The 21563-nt window shown below is 35.2% G+C and overlaps 2 protein-coding genes across 3 annotated transcripts in view; both read right to left on the bottom strand.

The window, feature by feature from the left end:
* LOC113109348 (myb-like protein U) overlaps positions 1-21563 on the bottom strand; it is a 972647-nt gene that overhangs the window by 500243 nt on the left and 450841 nt on the right. The window lies entirely within an intron of this gene.
* The window catches only part of LOC113109382 (short transient receptor potential channel 5-like), a 79630-nt gene that overhangs the window by 40378 nt on the left and 17689 nt on the right, over positions 1-21563 (bottom strand). For both annotated transcript variants that reach the window (XM_026272996.1, XM_026272991.1), the window contains exons 2-3: positions 17072-17466; positions 8808-9329 (exon numbers count right to left, since the gene is read on the bottom strand). In XM_026272996.1, the coding sequence (XP_026128781.1) occupies positions 8808-9329; positions 17072-17458 (909 nt within the window). In that variant the 5' untranslated portion in view covers positions 17459-17466. The remainder of the gene's footprint in view (positions 1-8807; positions 9330-17071; positions 17467-21563) is intronic.

Here is a 21563-nt window from a genome sequence, read left to right on the forward strand (position 1 = left end):
CGCCATACTTCCGCTTGCTTCCCTACTCGAAGCTGAAGCTAGCTGCACGGCACGTGCCTTTATAGCTACCTGGTCGCTACATCACCCCGCCCATGACGTCACGCCCTTCCATTGGACAGATTGCACACGATATTCAGAGTTGGTCTCGCCATATGTAGATAAATGGGGGTGTGGGATCTTTTCACACATGAAATTCCAGAGAGACCGCACGCTTAAATAGTTTTTCACTCTGTTTTTGTCTAAAAAAAAATGGTGCTAGCAATGTTCTTTATTTATTATGTGTAAAGTATTGGTAGATGATTTAAAAGTTTGCTGAAACTATTAGCAATATGTTATAAGTGCTTTGAAGTCACTGGTGCACAACGGGTATCTTACAATCTAAATTTGTTAACATTATATCAAATAATGATGTCTAACATTATGTTTATTACACAGGAAATTAACGAAGAAGATGGACCATTTTCTATGTTCACCATTCAGGTAAGCACTGCAGTAAAAATTACACTAAATCCTTAATTCATACCAAATCAAGCATTCTTTAGTTTATATTTAAGCATTATTTTAGTCTTTTATGAGGAAAAAGGAAGGTACCTGATATCAGCGCACAGCTATTTCTTTTGTCTGTTTTCTTAATTGCAGAATATTTATCATGTGCATCCAGTCCTTCGTGCTGTCTTTGCTGTAAACTGGTTTAAAGGGACAGAAGTGAGAGACTTATTTACCCTCATTTGATAAAACTGTTTTGAAAAAAATTATTTTACATTTAGAAATTTCTAGAATATCTGTTTCGGGTTTTTTGTTAGTGTAAAAACTTTTCCAAAATAAAAAAGTAAGTAAGTGAAATTTTCACTTATTTTTCACAAAATCTTGAAGTGTTCTTGTAGCTCAGTGGTAGAACATTGCATTAGCAAGTGCAAGGTTGGGGGGTTCGATTCCCCGGCAACACATGATAGGTGAAAATTGTTAGCCTGAATGCACTGTAAGTTGCTTTGGATTAAAGTGTCTGCTAAATGCATTAATTTAATATTATTTAATTAAATTTTACTCAATAAAATGTAGTTATTATTATTTTATTTTTTTTACTTAACTTAGTTAAGTAGATTTACTTAATTTCCAAATGTGTTAAATTTACTTGAAAAATGCTTGTGCAAAAACTTGCCAAATAAAAATTAAGTAAATTTACTTATTACTTTTTTCAGTGTGGGTTAACTTCTGTAGGAAGGAGAAAGATCATCACATAGTGATTTCTTGCATGTGTCTTATTTTGTTTTTGTCTCAAACAGCTAGCCCTTCACTGCAGACAAACTGAAGGCTAAATCCTCAATTTGAGTCTTTCTTTACATGGATCTCATCATTTTTGGACAGAATTTAGGATATGTAAGTAAAAAAAAAAGTAATAAATTTCAATTGAAATGTAGTTATTGGCAGTGTTAATTTCGTTGACTAAATATTTTCGTCATTATTTTCGTCACGAATATATTTTTGCGGACGAAAAACGAAACGAAAACTAAAATAGAAGGCACTGATGGAGACTAAAACTATGACTAAATTGATTGACATTATCGTCAACGAATAAAGGACGAGACGAAAATAGACTGTGACGAAAATCAAATCAGCAGAGGGAGAGATGCGAGGAATGAGCAAAAGAACCGGCAAAATGGAACAGGCGAGACTGCATGAGAGAAGAGAACCAATCCGAGCCTGACTTATTGAGACGTGAAGCGAAGGTTTTCAGTTTTTAAATGAGCTCCCGGGAAGACGGCATTCGAGGAGGTGATGACTAAAAGAGCAACAAAATGTCCACAGCTCACTTCACGTTTGACAACGAACAAAACAAAACAAAGCGTAAAGCACGCGGAGCGCTCATTCGTGGCAAGAACACCAACAATTTGAAAAGACATTTACAGACGAGCCACCCGGACATTTTCTCAAATGTTATTTCACAACGATGTTCTTTTGTTTATTAAACTAAGCAAAATTGGAAGACTGCAGTGCGTAGATGTTGTAGCATTAAATATTACAAACTGGAAAGTACTGTAAAACAGCCCCTTCTTCAAGTTAGAAGAGAGCACAATACTAATACGTAATATCATGATAAATACATTTGATTAATACTAATGTTTAGTATATTTTATAATGTTCTACTTGTTGACAATATCACAAATATTTCTATATTAGTCATGTGAAACATGAATGTTCACATCCTATCATTATACATACAAATCTAGCAATATTGTAGTATTTAAAACATACAATATTGCTAGACAAATGAATACCTTATAAAATCTTGTTACTTTTTTTTTATCCACCTAGCTGCCAACTTATTAAATATTTACTTTAAATGTATGCACTTATTGTTAAGCTCAGCTGTAAGCTTTAAGGTCCTGGACCTAACGTTATTTTTCTTTTATTGATGGTCAATTGGCAGCTAGTTATTGTATACATTATCATGACAGTGTTTGTTGCTGCATAAAAGCTTTTGAATCGAAATAAAGACACAGTTGTGTTGAAATAAAGTTGAATTTGTGTTTTATATATTTTGGTTAAGTTTGTTTCCTATACCAGCTGTAAAAAATTGTCTAGTAAATCTGTTATTGATTTTAGTCTTATTTTAGTCGACTAAAATACCAAGCAATTTTAGTCGACTAAAATACCAAGCAATTTTAGTCGACTAAAATACCAAGCAATTTTAGTCGACTAAAATAAGACTAAAATTAAAACAAATCAGATGACTAAAACTTGACTAAAACTAAAAAGAATTATAGTCAAAAGACTAAGACTAAAACTAAATTAAAATTTCGTGTCAAAATTAACACTGGTTATTGGAAAGCTGTTGCTTAAAATATATATATTCTTACAGTAAAAAAAGGTTTTAAAATGTAGTTTAAAAATAAATTGACACTAATGTGTAATTGTCTCCTCTCTCTGTCTTGATATAGTGTTGCAACCTGGGATCTCCACTGAAGGACTCAGTACATTTGTGTTTGTGGACACGCATACAGACCAGGGAAAATTCTGATGTTGTCAGTCAAGTTCTGAGTCCAGTCTTCGGAGAAGTTAATTTATTCCCGAAGGTGGACAGAAACACTGTGTTGGCTTTTAAAATGCTATTTTGATAATGAAATGTATACTCATATACTGTGGAAAAGTACAGACATTGATAATGATAAAATGTTTTTAAAGCATCAAAGATAATTCTTTTAAAATACTTTTGGCCACCAGTGTACATCAATCCAGCCAAGTTTGGGAAAAAAAATTATTATGAAGGTGGGGTTATTTGTTATCTAATGAGATGAAAAGACCTGTTTTGTCCTGTGTAGGTCATTTCCTTTTTGAGTGCTTAAAATTGCACATATATTCTGCAGTTCTATGAATGCACTGTACTGCAGTTGTTGGTATTTCATAATAATCAATATTTTGTTCAACATTTTGTTTAGAATTTTTAATGTATGTTTTTTAACAAAGTATGTAGAGAGGGAAAGCACATGATGTGTTGAATAATACATGTTTGTGCACACCTTTCTGACACATTTACTGTTAAAATCATCAACACAAAGAACGAGTAAAAATTAACACAAAAAAAAAACCGTTGTCCCAGAACTTTAGTACTAATTTGTTAAAATTTAACACGTTGTGTCATTTTTAACACATCTTTTCTAAGATTAAAGCAAGAATCAAAAAAGTAATGATTAATCAAGACAGGTGAAAACTAATGAACTAATCAGGGAACACAGGAAAACTAGGACACCAGCAGGAAGAACAAAAACACAGGGAAATCGAAACAGAAACTAAACTTGATAGCAATATTCTCTAAAACAATATGAATTGTCCATTTTTGTTTTATGGTGACTTCAAAACACTGAAACGCTCAACAACTTTTAAGTCCTCTTTAATAACACTGGGCCAAAGCCCACTTCTAAACAGTTCTAACAGCAGCAGTTGTATCTATTGATGCACATGAATACAGTGTTCAGCAGTTCAGATGAGAGGCAGGTTATGGAGATTGAAGCACAGCGGTTATTGAGCAAAAAGCTGCTCAGAGTATATGGGGTATGTATTCCTTATCGATTCAAAAAGCGAGCATGCAAGATGTGGGGTGGGGAATGCTGACTACCCTGATGTTCCTCTGCAGTAAATCAACTTTCCAAAATTACAGAAAACAAGAGATGATGGAAGGACAAGAGGTGAGGGGGAGAGGCACAAGAGAAGGAAAGGACGAGAAGGAAGAGTAATTAGAAGATGGATAGGAGGGGCCTGTAGCATCTGTTATCTAAATCAATTTTTGCCAGTTCAATCATCTATCAGTCTGTTTGCTTAGAAACGTAAAAGTGCACCTTTCCACAAAAAGCTACACTATTCGAGGTACTGTATTATTCATGTTCATAGTACAAACAAAGTCACAAACCAAAGATTTATACTTAATGGGTTAGTTCATCAAAAAATGAAAATTATGTCATTAATAACTCACCCTCATGTCATTTCAAACCAGTAAGACCTCCGTTCATCTTCAGGACACAGTATAAGATATTTTAGATTTATTCCGAGAGCTCTCAGTCCCTCCATTGAAAGTGTGTGAATGTCCAGAAAGGTAAGAAAAACACCATCAAAGTAGTCCATGTGACATCAGAGGGTCAGTTGGAATATTTTGAAGCATCGAAAATACATTTTGGTACAAAAATAGCAAAAATTACGACTTTATTCAGCATTGTCTTCTCTTCCGTGTCTGTTGTGAGCGAGTTCAAAACACAACAGTTCAATGATATCCGGTCCGCGAAGGAATCATTTGATGTAACCGGATCTTCTTGAACCAGTTCACCAAATCGAATTGAATCGTTTGAAACAGTTCACGTCATAACAGAGATCATAACATTAGCACAGAATCAGTTCAGAATCAACCACCAAAAGAATCAGTTCGGTTCAGACGCGCTCTATTTCAGTCTGCTTCACGCTGAATCATGCATGGGCAGTATCATCAGCTCCTCGGTTCTCGAATCGGACGAGTCCAACAGAAACGGTTCTCGGATCAGTGTACTGGTGATCCGAAAACTGATGCAACCGTTCTTGATTCAAGAGCGAGAAACGCTCCGGCAGTGGGCATCTACGTTCGTTATCTGGGACTGCTGCACAAATTTTCCCCGGCCTTTATTTAAGACCGGTCTTTATTTGTCCATTGACCATGCCCCCGGCCACCATAAGAAGCCCAGTTTTTATTTGACTATCGGTTTCTATTTGAGGAATTACGGTAGATGAAAGAAATAAAAAAAAAAAATGAAAATTGAAAATGTTGCCTTGGAAAGTAACTGAAATAATGTGTATAAGTTGAAATATTAAACTTAAACTGAAATAAAAATAGAATGAATCATATAGAAACATAAAAAATATTTTTAAATAAAAAAATATTTAATCATTTTAAAAATAAAAAATAAATATAGAAAAACAATACTTGGCTACTTCATTTAAATAAGTTGAACTAATTCACAAAAAATGTGAAATTCCTTAAAAATAAATACAAATGAATATAAGTATTACAAACGACAAAAAATGACAAAAGCAAATAACAAAATGACAACTTGAATTTAAATTAAACCCCAATATTTATATATTAGATTTTTAAAATTGATTTACGTGAAAGTGTGTAAGTCAAGGAAAGTAACTCAAGGTGATTTCCCATTCACCATCAAAATGTTTTATCCTTGTTTTGGATGTTTGGCTGATACTTTTCACATTATTTGATTGAAAACCTTTATAACTTTTTAATATAAGTATTAGATTAAACTTGCATGTTTATTTTTATGGCTTTAGTCCCATTTTAACCCATATGTTGGTTTGTTTACTGAATAAACACATTGCAACACTATTTTTCAAAAGCTTGTAGTTAATTATATATATAACTGTTTAAGAATCAGCAATACTAATTATATATTTTAGATGAAAAATCCACAAACCAAGAACTGGTATGAACCAGTATGGTCCCATTTGAAGACAGCTTTAAGCAACACAAAGGCTATTTCTGAGACCTCTAAACCTTTAATGAAATCCATAAGCTGCATTATCTGTCACTAGAATACCCCTGAGTAATGTTTCAAGCAAGCCTGTGTGGCTTTATTCCAAATGTATTTGATTATCTGCACTCTCCTTGCCCTTTCAACCCAGCTTGTATTGCACCATCATATGCTGACTCATTTAATTCTCATATTAAAATGAAGAAAAATTACTGCATGAAATCTTGAGTATAATGCTGGTAACCTTTTCTTAATATTAAATCTTAGTGTATAAATCTTTAATCACTACAAATATAATGGCACACTAAATGGGCTCATAATAGTAGTCATCTCTCTTTTTCAGTTGTATAGCATCGCTTGGCTCAGAGCCCCACATCTGTTTAGACCATTTTCCCTGTGTGTGTGTGTGTGTGTGTGTATGTATGCGTAAAGCATTGTGATCAATATTCAAAGCAGCATTTTAGAGCTAATTGGAGCAGCAGTCTCGCAGGTCAGGGCCAGTATCACATCTGACTGACAGGATGAGAAATGAGACATATTGACACCAGACTCTCAAATCCTCAGTTTGCAGCATGTTTCAGTTCTGCTACAAGACAGTTTGGGTTTCAGAATGAAAAAGATCACTGAAATCTCCCTGGAAAGCCAAAGACAACTTTAACATTTATTTACTGTACATGGAATTATGTAAATCAAAAGTAACTCAAGGTGGTTTCCCTTGCACCATCAAAATGTTCTTATCCTTGTTTTGGAGGAATGGCCGATACTTTTCACATTATTTGACTGAAAACCTTTAAAACCTTTAATATAGCTATTAGACTAACATTGCATGTTTCTTTTTGACTTTAGTCCCATTGTAACCACTATGCGGGTTTGTTTACTGAATAATGTACATGTTGCAACTTGTACACTATCATTCAAAAGTTTGGGGTTAGATTTTTTTGTGAGTCTTTTTGTGAGTCTCTTATGCTCACAAAAGCTGCATTAATTTTATCAAAAATACAGCTTAAACAGTAATATTGTGAAATATTCTACCAAATTCAAATAATCGCTTTGTATTTTAATGTAGTTATAAATATATATTTTATTGCTGTAATGCAAAGCAGAATTTTTTACATCATTACTCCAGTCTTCAGTCACATGATCCTTCAGAAATCATTCTTATATACTGATATGGTGCTCAAGAAACATTGCTTATTATTATCAAAGCTAAAGTTGTACTGATAGATTCTTCTGAATTATATATATATATATATATATATATATATATATATATATATATATATATATATATATATATATATATATATATATATATATTTAAGGTATTTAAAATGTGTAAATTTCTTTAATGAATAAATCTTAATGACCCAAAACTTTTGAACTATAGAGCTTATTGGTGTCTTAGGTTTTAGGAGCATGTCAAGTAACAGTAATACAGCAAACCAGTCAATACGACAAAATAAACTGAGAATTATCACACTTATTATACACGGAATAGCTAAAATAAATACATATTTGTTTACTGATACTGTTCTGACTTTAAATTATCATATTATGATGACCAGCAGCAGCAAAATAATCAAAGTGTTGAAAGAAATTCAATTCAAATGCTAGATGTAAAATACAGTATCTAAGCTACTTAAGATTCTCTCAAAAACAGCACTATAATGCTTTCTTTGCTGCATATGTACAGCTACAGAACAAAACCCCCCACCCTGCACCCGCCTGACTCACCAAAATGCTGCAAATATTCTACAACCATGTTTTTTTTCCAAAACATCTGTCTACAGAAGTAGCATTTTAAGGCATCACTGGAGTACTTCCAGTACGAAAGCTGTTCCAGAAGGTTAGGCTTTAAAACCTAATTATGCTGCTTTCTTTTGGCCATATTCTAAGGCAGCATCGTGTATCTTTTTGGAGAATGCATTCCATAATGCACTGCAACAAGTTCAAAGCAAAGATAATCCAGGATGGCAGATGAGGAGAAGAGAAATTTAGATTATACTGTAAATAACTATATACTATATTTCACTCAGTACTTGAGAAGTATCTATAAAAACGGTTCAGTATAAAATACAAATTTATTACTTAACCTAATATTTGTTTGTGATGTTTTTATGCTTACTAGAATATCATTTCATTTGAAGTCATTTTTAAGTCAAGCCTGAGTTGCAAAGTACTATTTATTTGAAGCATTGATAGAGTCAAATCATTCCAAGACTATTTGGATGCTAAATCAGAAGCTAGCTGCCTATAAGAAATACACAATGTGGCAGCTCACAAGGTTTTGGAACAGAGCAACTGTCTTTCGTCTGCCTAAAGCTTCTTTCTCACTGTCTCTATCTCCTGTCTTTCTAATCTCATCAAGCCTCTGGTCTTCAGCACACATTGTGTCCCCCTTTGGATCAGAAAGTTCAGAGAGAAAGCTAGAAATGCACTTTACCAATTGCTTTAGGTAAGAAACAACAAATTCTTAAACATACCAAGGGTCTACAGAATTTAATTAAACTGCATAATAAAAAGGAAGAAAAAGTAATTGGATTTCTGCAACACAAATACATTTCTTCATCAACATCCTCTCTGTACCCTAAACTGAGCATTTTTCGGCAGCTCAAGCTAAGTTTTGGGTTGGTGAGGCAAATCTGATGCATTGATCCTGCATGTTTATACCACAGAAATTACAAATGTATAAAGTACAAGAAGTACTTTTCATGGTGTATTTGTATATTATATGTCCAACATTATACTGAGTAACAGTAGCTGACCAGCAACCAGTTTTCAAGTAGGTACTAGAAGTATCCTCACCTCTTTCTGGTGATATTTAATGGCCAGCTTGAGTTTGGCCAAGTCTCGGCACTCTCGCGGGTCCAACTCCTCGCTCTGGTCATCACGGTGATTGAGAATGGTCTCCAGCTCACGGGAACTACGTGCCTGGTCCAGCAGGTCTTTAGCAAAAAGCTTACACTGCTGAGAAAGCTCCTCATACTCTTGTCGAAACTCGTTCTCCACTTTGCTGAGCTCCTTCAGTTCCCAGCCCAGTCTGAAGGCAGTGAGGATGGGATCTTCACTGGAGAGGGCAATGAGAGAGGGGCTGGCTAGTGCTTTATAGATGTTGAGACGGGACCGAGAGTGACGCAAGCTGTCCACCTCAGAGCTGGACACACACTCCACACAATCACAGCGTATCTGGTGCGGCCGAGGAATGGTGACTTTGCGTTGGACCAAGAGTTTGATGATCTCATAGTTGTTTGTGTGGGCGGCGAGCATGATGGGAGTGATGTCAGGTGTGAACTCTGAAAACTGGGTGTCCATCATTAATGATGGAACCTGAGAAAGAGGGGACAAGAACAAAAGTGTGAAAAACACCTGCGCAAGCTTTTGAGAGTCTGTATGGCAATCCACAAACCCGCACTGCATGTAAACACAAACTACACAGCGGAGCAGCAGAATACAGATGACTTGATGTGTGTGCAGCCAGCTCTCCTCGTAGGAACGAAAAACCACAAATGAGCTCTCTAATATCCCAGCTGTTTTCTGTATCAACCATGAGAAAAATGGAGAACAAATGGAGAGCTTTTCCAGAACTTTGACGTAAAATAATTATAATTAAAAAAATTTTTTAAAAAAAACCTGAAATAATATTAATACACTATTGTTTTATTTTGTAATACACAAAACAATTTGACTTTTACTTTTATTGACAACCGCCTTAAAAATAGGTGGTAAAGAGGAAACCACATGAAGAATCAAAGTTCGTCACGGTAAATACTAATGTGTAGAAGAGGCATGGTATCGTACAAAAAAAAAAACACAAAAGACCAGTATGGTAACACATATGACAATAAAATAATGCAATAAACATTAATTTAACCACATGCAATGTAACATAAGGCCCTAAAGAAGCGGTCCCCAACCTTTTAGCACCAAGGACCGGTTCAATGTCAGACGATATTTTCACGGACTGGGCATTAAGGTGTGAAGCATAAATACAACAAAATAAAATGATACGACTGGCATAAAAACTGTGGTATATTGTAAATATAATAATAAACATGAATCCACTGTGTATTCGTATGCAAATTTATTAGCAGCGCCCTCATAACATCGCGCCAACATAACATGAATAATATGTAATGAGCGAGTACATCATGAATACATTTTCCAAACCGTGTTTTTGACTTTTCCTTAATCACTATGGTACACCTATAATAAGTGTTTATATTCTGACTATTTTAGTCTGGTTGGGGTCGGCAACGCTGCAGAGTAGAGCAGTACCTGCGTGACTCGCCATAGATGTAAACAGAGAGAAGTAGCTCTGGCTACAATATTCTTCTGCCAGACGCGAGCGCCAAAAGTTACCGACTGCAGCTTTAATGTAAGTTATTTATTTTTTCTTGTGCGGCCCGGTACCAAATGCCGCACGGACCGGTACCGGTCCGCGGCCCGGTGGTTGGGGACCACTGCCCTAAAGGACATAAGTGATCAGACAAAAAATAAAGAATACGCATAATTATTTCAATGAAAACCCATCAAATGTGAGCTGTCAGAGAGAGAATTCTGGAAATGCAAATTTATAGTTTTCACCATAAATTAAAAGGCGATTAGTTATTTTTCAAAAAAAAAAAAAAATTGTAAATTTAACAATATTTTACTGTAAAATTAATGTACATGGAATGTCCCATTAGATCTTGAGTTTTTTTTTTTTTTGCTGCATAGACAAAGGGAATTTTCTGTTTACCAAACATTTTTGTATCATAACAGACTTTTACTGCTAACATTACGATTTCATTGGTTGATTAAACGAATAGTTTTCCAACAACTGTAGACAATAACAGAGGTCAACTGATATCAGTATTTTAGCAGTGATGCATTTAAAGCAAGATGAAAATAACAGATAGACTCAATTTCACAAAGAGTCTGTTTGCTTGCTAATAGTGCCCTGTATTTTTGCATCCAGTCTCTGTCAGTTCAGTGAAAAAAGGACAAAAAAGTCTCCTAAAAACAGCCCCTAAAACAGTTCTGCACAAATTCACCTTTGCATTATGAATGTGTTGAATGTGTAAAGCTCTTTCTGCTCTTATGATTCGCATAAGTGGTTATGAAGGACCTTATGAAAACTGTAACAGTTTTATGTAATACAAGCTTATAATTAATTCACTTATTTATTAGTTTAATATTATTTATTTATTAGTCATTTCGTTTACTGTCCATATATCCCTACGTGTTCACATCATTACCTCTAATTTATGTTAAAAAATAAAGTTTTTTTTTTTTTTTTTTTTTTTATCCAATCTTATTTTCTCAAACTTGTAAAATAATCCACGAATAATGACACAAATCATGAACTGGTTCTCTATAATGAGTCACTCCTATCACTTTGAATAAGACTCAGCCAATGATTTGTTTAATATTATTGAGGTCAAAAATGACTCCCTTACTGAACTGCAAGTCATTTTTGTAATTGATGACAGTTATAGAATAGAACTGAGAACAGAATAGAGACAATAAGAGGGCCAAATAAACAATATCTATACATTTCAGAGGGATTAGTCAAGAACGGAGCTTTGTATTTGATGTATCCTTCAGGAATGGAAGAACATCATATATATCATGCTGTCCTTGCAGCTGTGTGCCAAAGAGGAAGATGAACCTTGTCAGAAAGATGAACCACAAGCCAGTCAGAGCATTTCCTTTCTTTCACCTCTCCTTTTTTCTGTCTTTCACCCCATTTGAACCTTTTCTCCCCATTTATCATATCCACACTCAGATGCTTTACCATGAACCATTGTGTAATTCTTCCCTTTTTTATCCTGATTGTTTACGTCTTATTGGGAGTCAAGGGCTGTACTGTAATCACACTTAAAAGCATATTGTATGCATGATACTATTAATTCATTTTCAAGTGCCTGTATATGACCAAAATACTCAACCCTATCATTAAGACAGCCATATCTGCCATGAGAACATTATGGAAATATGTTGTGGTATACGTCAGTGTTACAAGCCAGCAAGTGAGTAAGTGAGGTTTGCAAACACATTTTATTTTGAGATTTATTTTCAGTCCATTAGTATAACAGTCCTCCCCCAGAACTCCCAAGTGGCTGCAAGGGTTGCTATAGTGATAGCAATGCAAAATAGCCCATGCTCTGTGAACAGGCGCATGGTACACGGGCTAGATTCCAATTTAGGCCCCACGGCACTTCCTGCAACAATCTCACTTGATGTATCTGCACCATCGGAGTTCACTTTAGAAAACCAAATAATGAAGCAAAAGAACAAACCTGGCTACAGGCTTCATTTCCCCTAATGCTTGTTCACTCTAACATCAAAAGTATAGGAAACCCATGCCTGTCTTCTGAACAGTAATCATAAAAGTGTGTATGTCTAATCCAAGAGGGAGCAACAAATCTACCTGGAGCTGCATAAACATAATCATTGCCCTGTCGTAGCTCAGTGAATCTGTAGAATAAAACATTAGTTACAAAAAAAAAAAATATTTACTCTAACCCAGGGGCTCCCAGATGTTTTGCAGCTGAACTCCTAAGATGTAAAATATTTACTTGAGATTTTATGTTAGCATTCCAGTGATTTAGCATCACATTCACATGCTCATGGTTCTCTGATGTTGGTTAATGTTCATTGGTCACATTACATCTAATATATAATTTTCTTTAGTGAATGTTTCAGTTTGAATGTTTTATTTTTATTTTAAGATGACATATATGCGACTGCACGTATATAGGGCTTATAATTATGACAATAATTACAAAAATGAAAACATATAAATATATTACTGTTTAAATTACAAATGTCCTGTAAAATATTCATTAAAAAAGATAATTATAAACCTAATAATTGTTTTATTTCACGCTTCAAGTTGCAATGCTAATATTCATGTCTTAATTCTAAATGTCAAGTTTTTATTTTGGCGAAATACTGGTGAAAAGCCAAATTCTATCCACAGAGATGCTGGAAATTATGCAAATGTGTAAATGATCCCAGCGCACATTGTGCACACAGAGATTGGTGAGAAGCAGCATTTAAAGTATTAACTGCAACAGAATATATACTTCTTTGATTTAATAATCACACTAAGCTTTAACATGATATAATTTTAATTAAATTAACTGTGCAGCCACATTTATTTATTTAAATCTTAATTTCAATTTAATTATTAGCTTTTCATCAACTCACAAACTCATTTGAATAACACTGATCTCACCAATAATTATGTTTAAAGTAAATAATACCGTTCACAGTGCATAATAGCGTTCACTTGCAAGCAAGCCGGCATCACTTTGTATTAAAGGGTTCCTATTATGCTTTTTACAAAGTCTTGAATTTGTTTTGGGGGTATACAAGAACAGGCTTTCATACTAGAAAAACAAATTCTTTTCAAATATTTTACATTATTAAAATACCTCTCTCCCCAGTCTGGCACGAACGGCTCGAATAGTTCCTGTATAAAATGAAGGCCCGCCTTCTGGAATTCGATATGTGCTGTGATTGGTTAGCTTGTCCAGTGTGTGTTGTGACTGACAGCAATCAGCGCCTGGTCGGGAAATGTCCTGCCTCTTACTAAAGCAGCCTGTTGCGAGCTTCAGTTTAAATATTGCGTCAAAATCAAATCAATTTGAGCGCGATTTAAACCCGGATGATTGTAACCACTCTAAGCTCGTCTATCTTGGGAACACTAGCACGTCTCTGACATAGTGATAACACTCGTTGTCTTCTCTAGTGCTGCTCAACCAGGTCTCATCTCATTCGTCAATCTTTGTGATATCACAAATTCCGGAAAATATGCGTTTTAGTCCAAACGAGTCGTTTGTTGTAGTTTTTGAAAAGTGATTTCTGTTAAATAAAATATATCCTTTTGAATTGGACTTTGAGCTTTGTAACTTTGCAGATCTTTTTTATGCTCAAACAGCAACATTACAGACTAACTAAAGTTGAAAAACTGAAAAAGCATAATAGCACCCCTTAAAAACTCATAAAGACCTCCGAAAATTACTAGACAAGCTCAGCTTTGATTCTTTAGTTGACATATTGAAACAGGAAATTAGGGTGGGACATTTTGAACATCCAATAATTTTTAGTTTAAAGGGATAGCTTGACATTTGACATTATTTTTGAAAAAATGATATTCCATTAAATATGCACACACAAACACAGACACACACATGCACACACAAAACTGTTTGCTCAAATTTACATAATTAAAATATACTAATACAGTACAATTCTTGAACATGCTGTCACCGTTTATTTTTACTACATTCAATCAGTCTAAATTTGTAAAAAAGAATTTTGCTCAATCCAATAATCCTTTAAATGTATATTTTTCATTGGCAGTAACACTGCATTACCGAAACTGGGCAGAGTTTCCAGCAAGCTTTGCATGGGACTAGACAGGGAGAGCAAATGTTGAAATTAAGCTTAATTTTTTTTTCTGTGCAAAATGAGATGAGGGGCAGACATTTTTGTGTTTATTATGGACTCAAAAGTGTTTACATCAGAGAGGTGATTTTTATGGTGAATAGTGGAACTTGAGTTGAGCACCTTGTCCACCTCAAGAACATTTGTACTTGATAGAATAAATAGAAAATAAATAAAAGAGTATACATCTGAATGTTCAGATCATACATGCTAAGTTTACAGTGTTGAAAACTGAAGTGTCTACATGTGTGAGAAATTGTGAATGAGACACATTTGATGGGTCAACCATGAAACTCGAGCACTAAACGACATGAGTTTCCAAATTACTTTATTAATTTTTTTATTAATTTAATGCGTTTCTGCAGAATCTGCATTTCCTGCTCAGCTTTACATAAGCTATTCACCTGTAGATGTGATTCTGTATGCATCACTGATTCTACTCCTTAGAAAAGGGCATTTATAACCTCAAGCACTGATAAATTCATAATGACTGCTTTTGTCTGTAGTGGCTTCCTTCTGGCACCACGCTGTACAAATCTCAGTTCACAGTGAATAATGCTGTCTCATGCCCCTTTTTAGTGTACGTTAGCAGAACTCGCTTGAAGTTACATTACCCTTCATCCTCCACTGACCACCAAATCAAGCATGCTGCAAAACTCGAACTACAGTATGAGAATACAGGAATGCAAGCTTTTCAGGTTAATCTGGGAGGAAAGATTAGAGGATAACAAAATGCAATCCAATAAAGATTTGTCATGCTATGTGAGGTGAAAATCAAATCTGAAAGATAAATCTCTGCCACCTCATCATTTCTATTAGCTTTGGAACACCTACTCATTCGAACGCATGCACATAGAGTGCAAACACAAATATGAACAGTTCCCACCTGCATACACATAACACTGTTCACACAAACAGTGATATGGCATTGCGTTTGTAGGAAGACACTGACAATATGCATTCAAACACTATATTTATATGTACAGTGTCCTAAGCAGGTGCACGGAGTTGGGAATCAAGAACTAGTTTTATTCAGAATAGGTTCTTTTTTTTTTTTTACTTGTATCAGATGATTTTAATGATTTACATTTACATTTAGTCTTTTAGCAGAGACTTTTATCTAAAGCAGCTCACAAATGAGGACAATGGAAGCAATCAAAATCAACAAGAGAGCAATGATATCCAAGTGCTATGACAAGTCTCCTGCAGTATGCATAGCAAGTTTTTGTGTGTGTGTGTGTGTGTGTGTGTTATATAATAATTGAAAAGAAAACAGAAGAAAAGAGCAAGCTAGAGCTAGTTAGTGTAAGTGTGGTTTTCAGTGCCACTGACAATCACAAAGTTTCAATCAGATTTTATCACTGATGTGGATGAAATACTGTACTGTACTATACTAAAGAACCACACCATGAAAGCATTTCCTGCTCTGCAAACAAATGCACATTACCACAGCAAGTGAAATTATGTTTTAGCAGAATTATGAGCTTATGAGAGAATGCAAAGACAATTTTTCTAGGGTTGTCTTGCATCTGATTCAGAATATGAGTTTTTTTAGTTCTTCTTTTTAAAGAATCAGTCAAAAATACAAATTAATCTCAAACTTATGATTTATTGCATTAAACTGTTTGAACTTGCTTTCAGAACCAGTCAGATATCTATCAGATAAAAAAAAAACTATGGAGAAATTTTGAGAGCATGTCAAGGCTCAACTACATCATGGTTTCAACTACATCATGGTTTCCTGCAGAGTGGATTTTGATCACCGTGACTCTCTGATTGGTGGAGTTTTCTTTACAGCATTACGGGAAATGTAGTTTTTCACCAGGCATTCCATTGTTAAAAACGACTCTTTGAGAAAATATGTTGAAATAATATGAAATATAATGGCTTCAACAAAAGAATGTATGATTGATTAACCACAGAGTTCACAATAGGTCTGTCTTTAAAGGTGTATAAAAACTAGTTAAAAATCAATTTCTGGAACCTGACTGTTGCATTCCATAAAACATAAAATTGTTCTGACTGTCTGTGATTATATCGTGTTGAGCAGCATTTTTTATAGTTTCAGTGTGCACAGACAAATTACTTTCCACAAGAAATTTGTTTTCATTGCACCTGGTTATTACAGTGTAAACCATCTGAAAAGCTCAATCAGGCTGATATGTTTTGCTGGTATCACTTTTAAGCTTCTTAACTTACTTATCCAACATTGTCAGATCGAGTCTAGCTAAGAATGCATAAATCAACTTGAACCATGACAGAAATTGATCCTAGTGTAAAGTGTCTCTTATCAGGTGAGCGTTATTTCACCAAGAACAACATGTTCCTGGATCAACATCCTTGTTGGTCCTGGAACAACATTCCAATCAACCAATCGGAATTTAGATATAATTTTTCAGGAAAAATCTGTTTTTGGCTTACAATCAGGGTTAGATGCTTCTACACCCTTGTTAATCAGCTATCATTATAGGAATAAATTATGGGTAGGGTTAGGTTTAGGGGTAGGGATTGGGTTAAGTCTGTATTTTTGGACAGTAATGTTGATCCAGAAAGATTTTGTTCCAGGAACATGTCTTACTTGGCAAAATCACAGCGACACTCTTTTAGACAGAGTCAACAACACGTATACTGACCTGTTTCTCTCCACTGGGTTTCCTGTGAGACAACAGTAACTCTACGGCTCCCACCACTTCTTTACGAATGGCATAGAGAAGAGCATCTCCAGTGTTCACTCCATGATCCAGAAGCAGCTCCATCACCTCAAGGTTCTCATTCTCAATAGCGATTAATAACGCACTGCGTCCCAGCGGATCCACGCAGTTGACGTCAATGTTGTAATAGACCTCCGCCTCACGTAGTGCATGCTGGACCCCTGCATAGTCGCCCTTTTCTACAGCTGAAAGGAACGAGCGCTCTTCTAGAGACAGCTCTACCTCTGCCCGGACAATCTGTAGAGGGATTCTGTCTCGGTATGGAGAGTAGCTGCTCTTTTTGTAGTATAGATGTGACATGGGATTCATGATGGATGCTGGTAGAAGAAGGAAAAAAACAGAGGAAGAGAAGCTTTAATAATTTAATATTCACTAATAAACAGGAAATGGGCACTTGATAAACAGTGAGTCATCTTACTTGCTGTTTGGCAGTGGAAATAGTATACATTTATATATTATATATCATTCCACAGAAGTAATTTCTATGATCTAGAAATGCATTAAGACATGCGTTTAACCTGAGGAAAATTCAATCAGATTTAAAAAATAAAATAAAAAAAACTGTACTTGTAGACAGATTAATAGGTGAGAAATTTAATTAATTTAATTTGATAAATTAGTGATAAATTAATAGGTGAACTCTATGTTCACTACATGTACAAAAAGTTAATATTTTTTAATAGGTTTCTGGGAGTGACTGATGCTTCAAATCATGGTTTTAATGGTCAAAATCTCTGTTATTATGCTGTCATCAAACAGTGATACCAGTTATTAATATAGGCCACAACCAAATTGCCATTTGATACATTATCAAATGCATTACAGCAAATACAGGTGTGTGTGTGTGTGTGTGTGTGTGTGTGTGTGTGTGTGTGTGTGTGTGTGTGTGTGTGTGTGTGTGTGTGTGGAAACATGAGGGTGATATCTCACTCTTGTCACTTTTGGTTTAGGAGAGACAGTTTAGAAATATTTGAAGAGTTGATATTTAATGATTATGTAATTTGAGAACTATGTCCAGTGATAATTGTAATTATTTGTTTTTGATACTGATAGAGCGAGTGTCTTTTAGAACAGTGTATGGAAGGATTATGTGATTTTAATTAGAATAATTTAAAGCTGCATTACTTGAATTATGTGAATTGTAAAAATGAAGGTTTAAATGAATCAAGGTTATTTTGGCTTGTAAGAGAAATCTTATAAACCTATTCACTAAAGATTTATTCAGATTAATTCATTGTTTATTAATTAAATAATAAACATTGTTGCACCAGTAGGTGGCGACAAACGTTAATGACAAAGTCATACATAATCTTGTCTACAAATTTACTAGATACTCCAGAAATCCCTGAGCATTAATCTATATAATCCTTCTAATCTCAGATCAACAGAGAGGGTTAACAGCATGAAATGATACAACCACATTTGCTTTAGAGTTGCATCCTGACAAATACATAACCAATCATCATCATAGGTAAACCATTCAAGCCAATCAGCTTTCAGTATCTGAAAACACTTTCTCAAGCACTTTCCAAGAATGTGATTCAAAACGGAGTGAAACACGAACAAATGCGTTGCATTCACTCGATTATGAACACTCATATCCCAATTCAATTAGAGTCTCATCTGCCATTTTCTTCAAGAGGTAGTTGCGGTCGTGCCAGGGTGGATTTGCTATTTACATGGTGAAATTTGCAAATGCATAGACAGAACGCGTCTGCAGAGATGAAATGCAGCTGCTCGTGCACAAGCACATAGGTAGCCTAATTCTGATACATGAAATGACTATCCATTATGACGTAGGAATTTATATATTAATGTAGCCTACATAATAATAATCTTTTACATTGCTATCATTACATTTTTAATATTTGGCACACAGCTGTGTGTCCCTGTGTGTGTAATAAGCATTGTGTATGTGCGCTGTGGACCCACCTATACTAATGCGCTCTTTAAATAAAACATTTAAAAAACCTACTGGGCCTTTGACTTTAGACTAGGTTTTTGTTGGTCAGTGACGCAGTTTCAGTTGCCTCAATATTCAATGTGCAATATGCCTGAACATTCCTCGTTTTTAGATCAGCACGCCTATGGGTAGGCAAATGAATTTGCTATTTAAACTACAACGTCGGGCTGAAACTAGCAAAAACACATAATTTCACCGGGTGTATGATAGGGCCCATTGTTTCTCAAGCACTTTCCGCGATTGCGATTCAAGATGGAGTTAAACACGGACAAATGCGTGTTATTCAGTCATTCATAAGCACTCATAGTTTATACACTCGCCTAAAGGATTATTAAGAACACCTGTTCAATTTTTTCAGTAATGCAATTATCTAATCAACCAAGCACATGGCAGGTGCTTCAATGCATTTAGGGGTGTGGTCCTGGTCAAGACAAACTCCAAACTAAATGTCAGAATGGGAAAGAAAGGTGATTTAAGCAATTTTGAGCGTGGCATGGTTGTTGGTGCCAGACGGGCCAGTCTGAGTATTTCACAATCTGCTCAGTTACTGGGATTTTCACACACAACCATTTCTAGGGTTTACAAAGAAAGGTGTGAAAAGGGAAAAACATCCAGTGTGCAGCAGTCATGTGGGTGAAAATGCCTTGTTGATGCTAGAGGTCAGAGTAGAATGGGCCGACTGATTCAAGCTGATAGAAGAGCATCTTTGACTGAAATAACCACTCGTTACAACTGAGGTACAACCAGGCTGGTGGTGGTGGTGTAATGGTGTGGGGGATGATTTCTTGCCACACTTTAGACCCCTTAGTGCCAATTGGGCATCGTTTAAATGCCAAGGCCTACCTGAGCATTGTTACTGACCATGTCCATCCCTTTATGACCACCATATACCCATCCTCTAATGGCTACCTATGTCACAAAGCTCGAATCATTTCAAACTGGTTTCTTGAACATGACAATGAGTTCACTGTACAAAAATGGCCCCCACAGTCACCAGATCTCAATAGAGAATCTTTTGGATTTGGTTGAACGGGAGCTGCAAGATGCTATCCTATCAATATGGGCCAACATTTCTAAAGAATGCTATCAGCACCTTGTTGAATCAATGCCACATAGAATTAAGGCAGTTCTGAAGGCGAAAGGGGGTCAAACACAGTATTAGTATGATGTTCCTAATAATCCTTTAGGTGAGTGTACAATACTTCCTCTCCTTTAGCAGAGAATAAGTGGCATTGTTCCTATGGTCTCATGTGATAATGTAGCTGACAGCTGCATGGTTAGAATTTTGTCTCTAATAGATCGATAGTCAGTAGTATCGATCTTGGAAGTAAAGAAGTTTAAAAAGTCAAGTACTGCTGTGCTGTTGGGAAATGTCTGTGTCTGTTGAATTTTTTAATTTTTTTATTTAGCCACTGTATTTAATATTCTTCTAAATAGATGAAAAGTAAGCAGATCTAGCAGTATTTGGAGTTTTCTTTCTTTAAGTAGAAGTACTTTCCCTCCATGCAATACAAAAAATAAAAAATAAAATATCCGCATACTGAAAGACATACAATTAGACCAAGGCAAGGGTCTATCACAAAAATTACTTTAATTTAAAATATACAAGGTGACAAAAATGCAAAAATGTGAAAAGTGTCTTAAAACAGACTAAGAGCAGGCGTTTCAGCTGATGCTTTCTTTAGTGCTCATAGAACAAACAGCAGATATTAAACACAATTACAAATTGTTACCAGCTTAGCTCAATCAATAGGTGATTCCTTAATAAATAAATAAAGAAAGAATATTATTATTACAAAAAAATTCAAGATCCATCTCTTCGTTCAGTCCAGTAGGGGTAAACAATTTCAGCTCAAAAATCCAAAAAGCCTCTCTTTGTAATAGTTTCTTGTTACCATTACCCCCTCTCCTACGCAAGGATGATCCATAGTCTGATCGCGTCTTTGCTTTGACTTTGTATGTAATCTACTCGCGCAAATCATTGAACTCACGTTTGCTATGTATGCCCAATTATTGTGTTTGAATGTACATGAATGTATATATTTGTTGAACAAGTGGTAATCGTTTTCATATCGTCTGATTGATGGCCGTCAGCGGTTGGGTAGAAGACAACAAATCCCATCATTCCACACTCTTTCTTAGCGTCATCAAACCACGCAATTGTTATTGTTTTGGTAGTGCGTCCGCTAGTGGCAGGTCCTACAACCTGTACCTTTAATGTAGTCATCTGGTTTTATCCAGGTTTCTGTCAAACAGAGCACATCCAGATTATTATCTGTGATCGTATCATTTACAAAAAGCATTTTCATAGAAAGGGATCTAATATTCATTAAGCCAAACGTTATGTGTTTATTTGTATTATATCTGTTTTATATTTGTTGAACATCAATTAAATTTTTACCCATAAATTGGTTTGGAGGGTTATTTTTTTTTATTTATTTTTTTGTTAGC

This window comes from Carassius auratus, chromosome 1, assembly GCF_003368295.1.
Source record: "Carassius auratus strain Wakin chromosome 1, ASM336829v1, whole genome shotgun sequence".
In the NCBI taxonomy this organism is placed as follows: domain Eukaryota; kingdom Metazoa; phylum Chordata; class Actinopteri; order Cypriniformes; family Cyprinidae; genus Carassius; species Carassius auratus.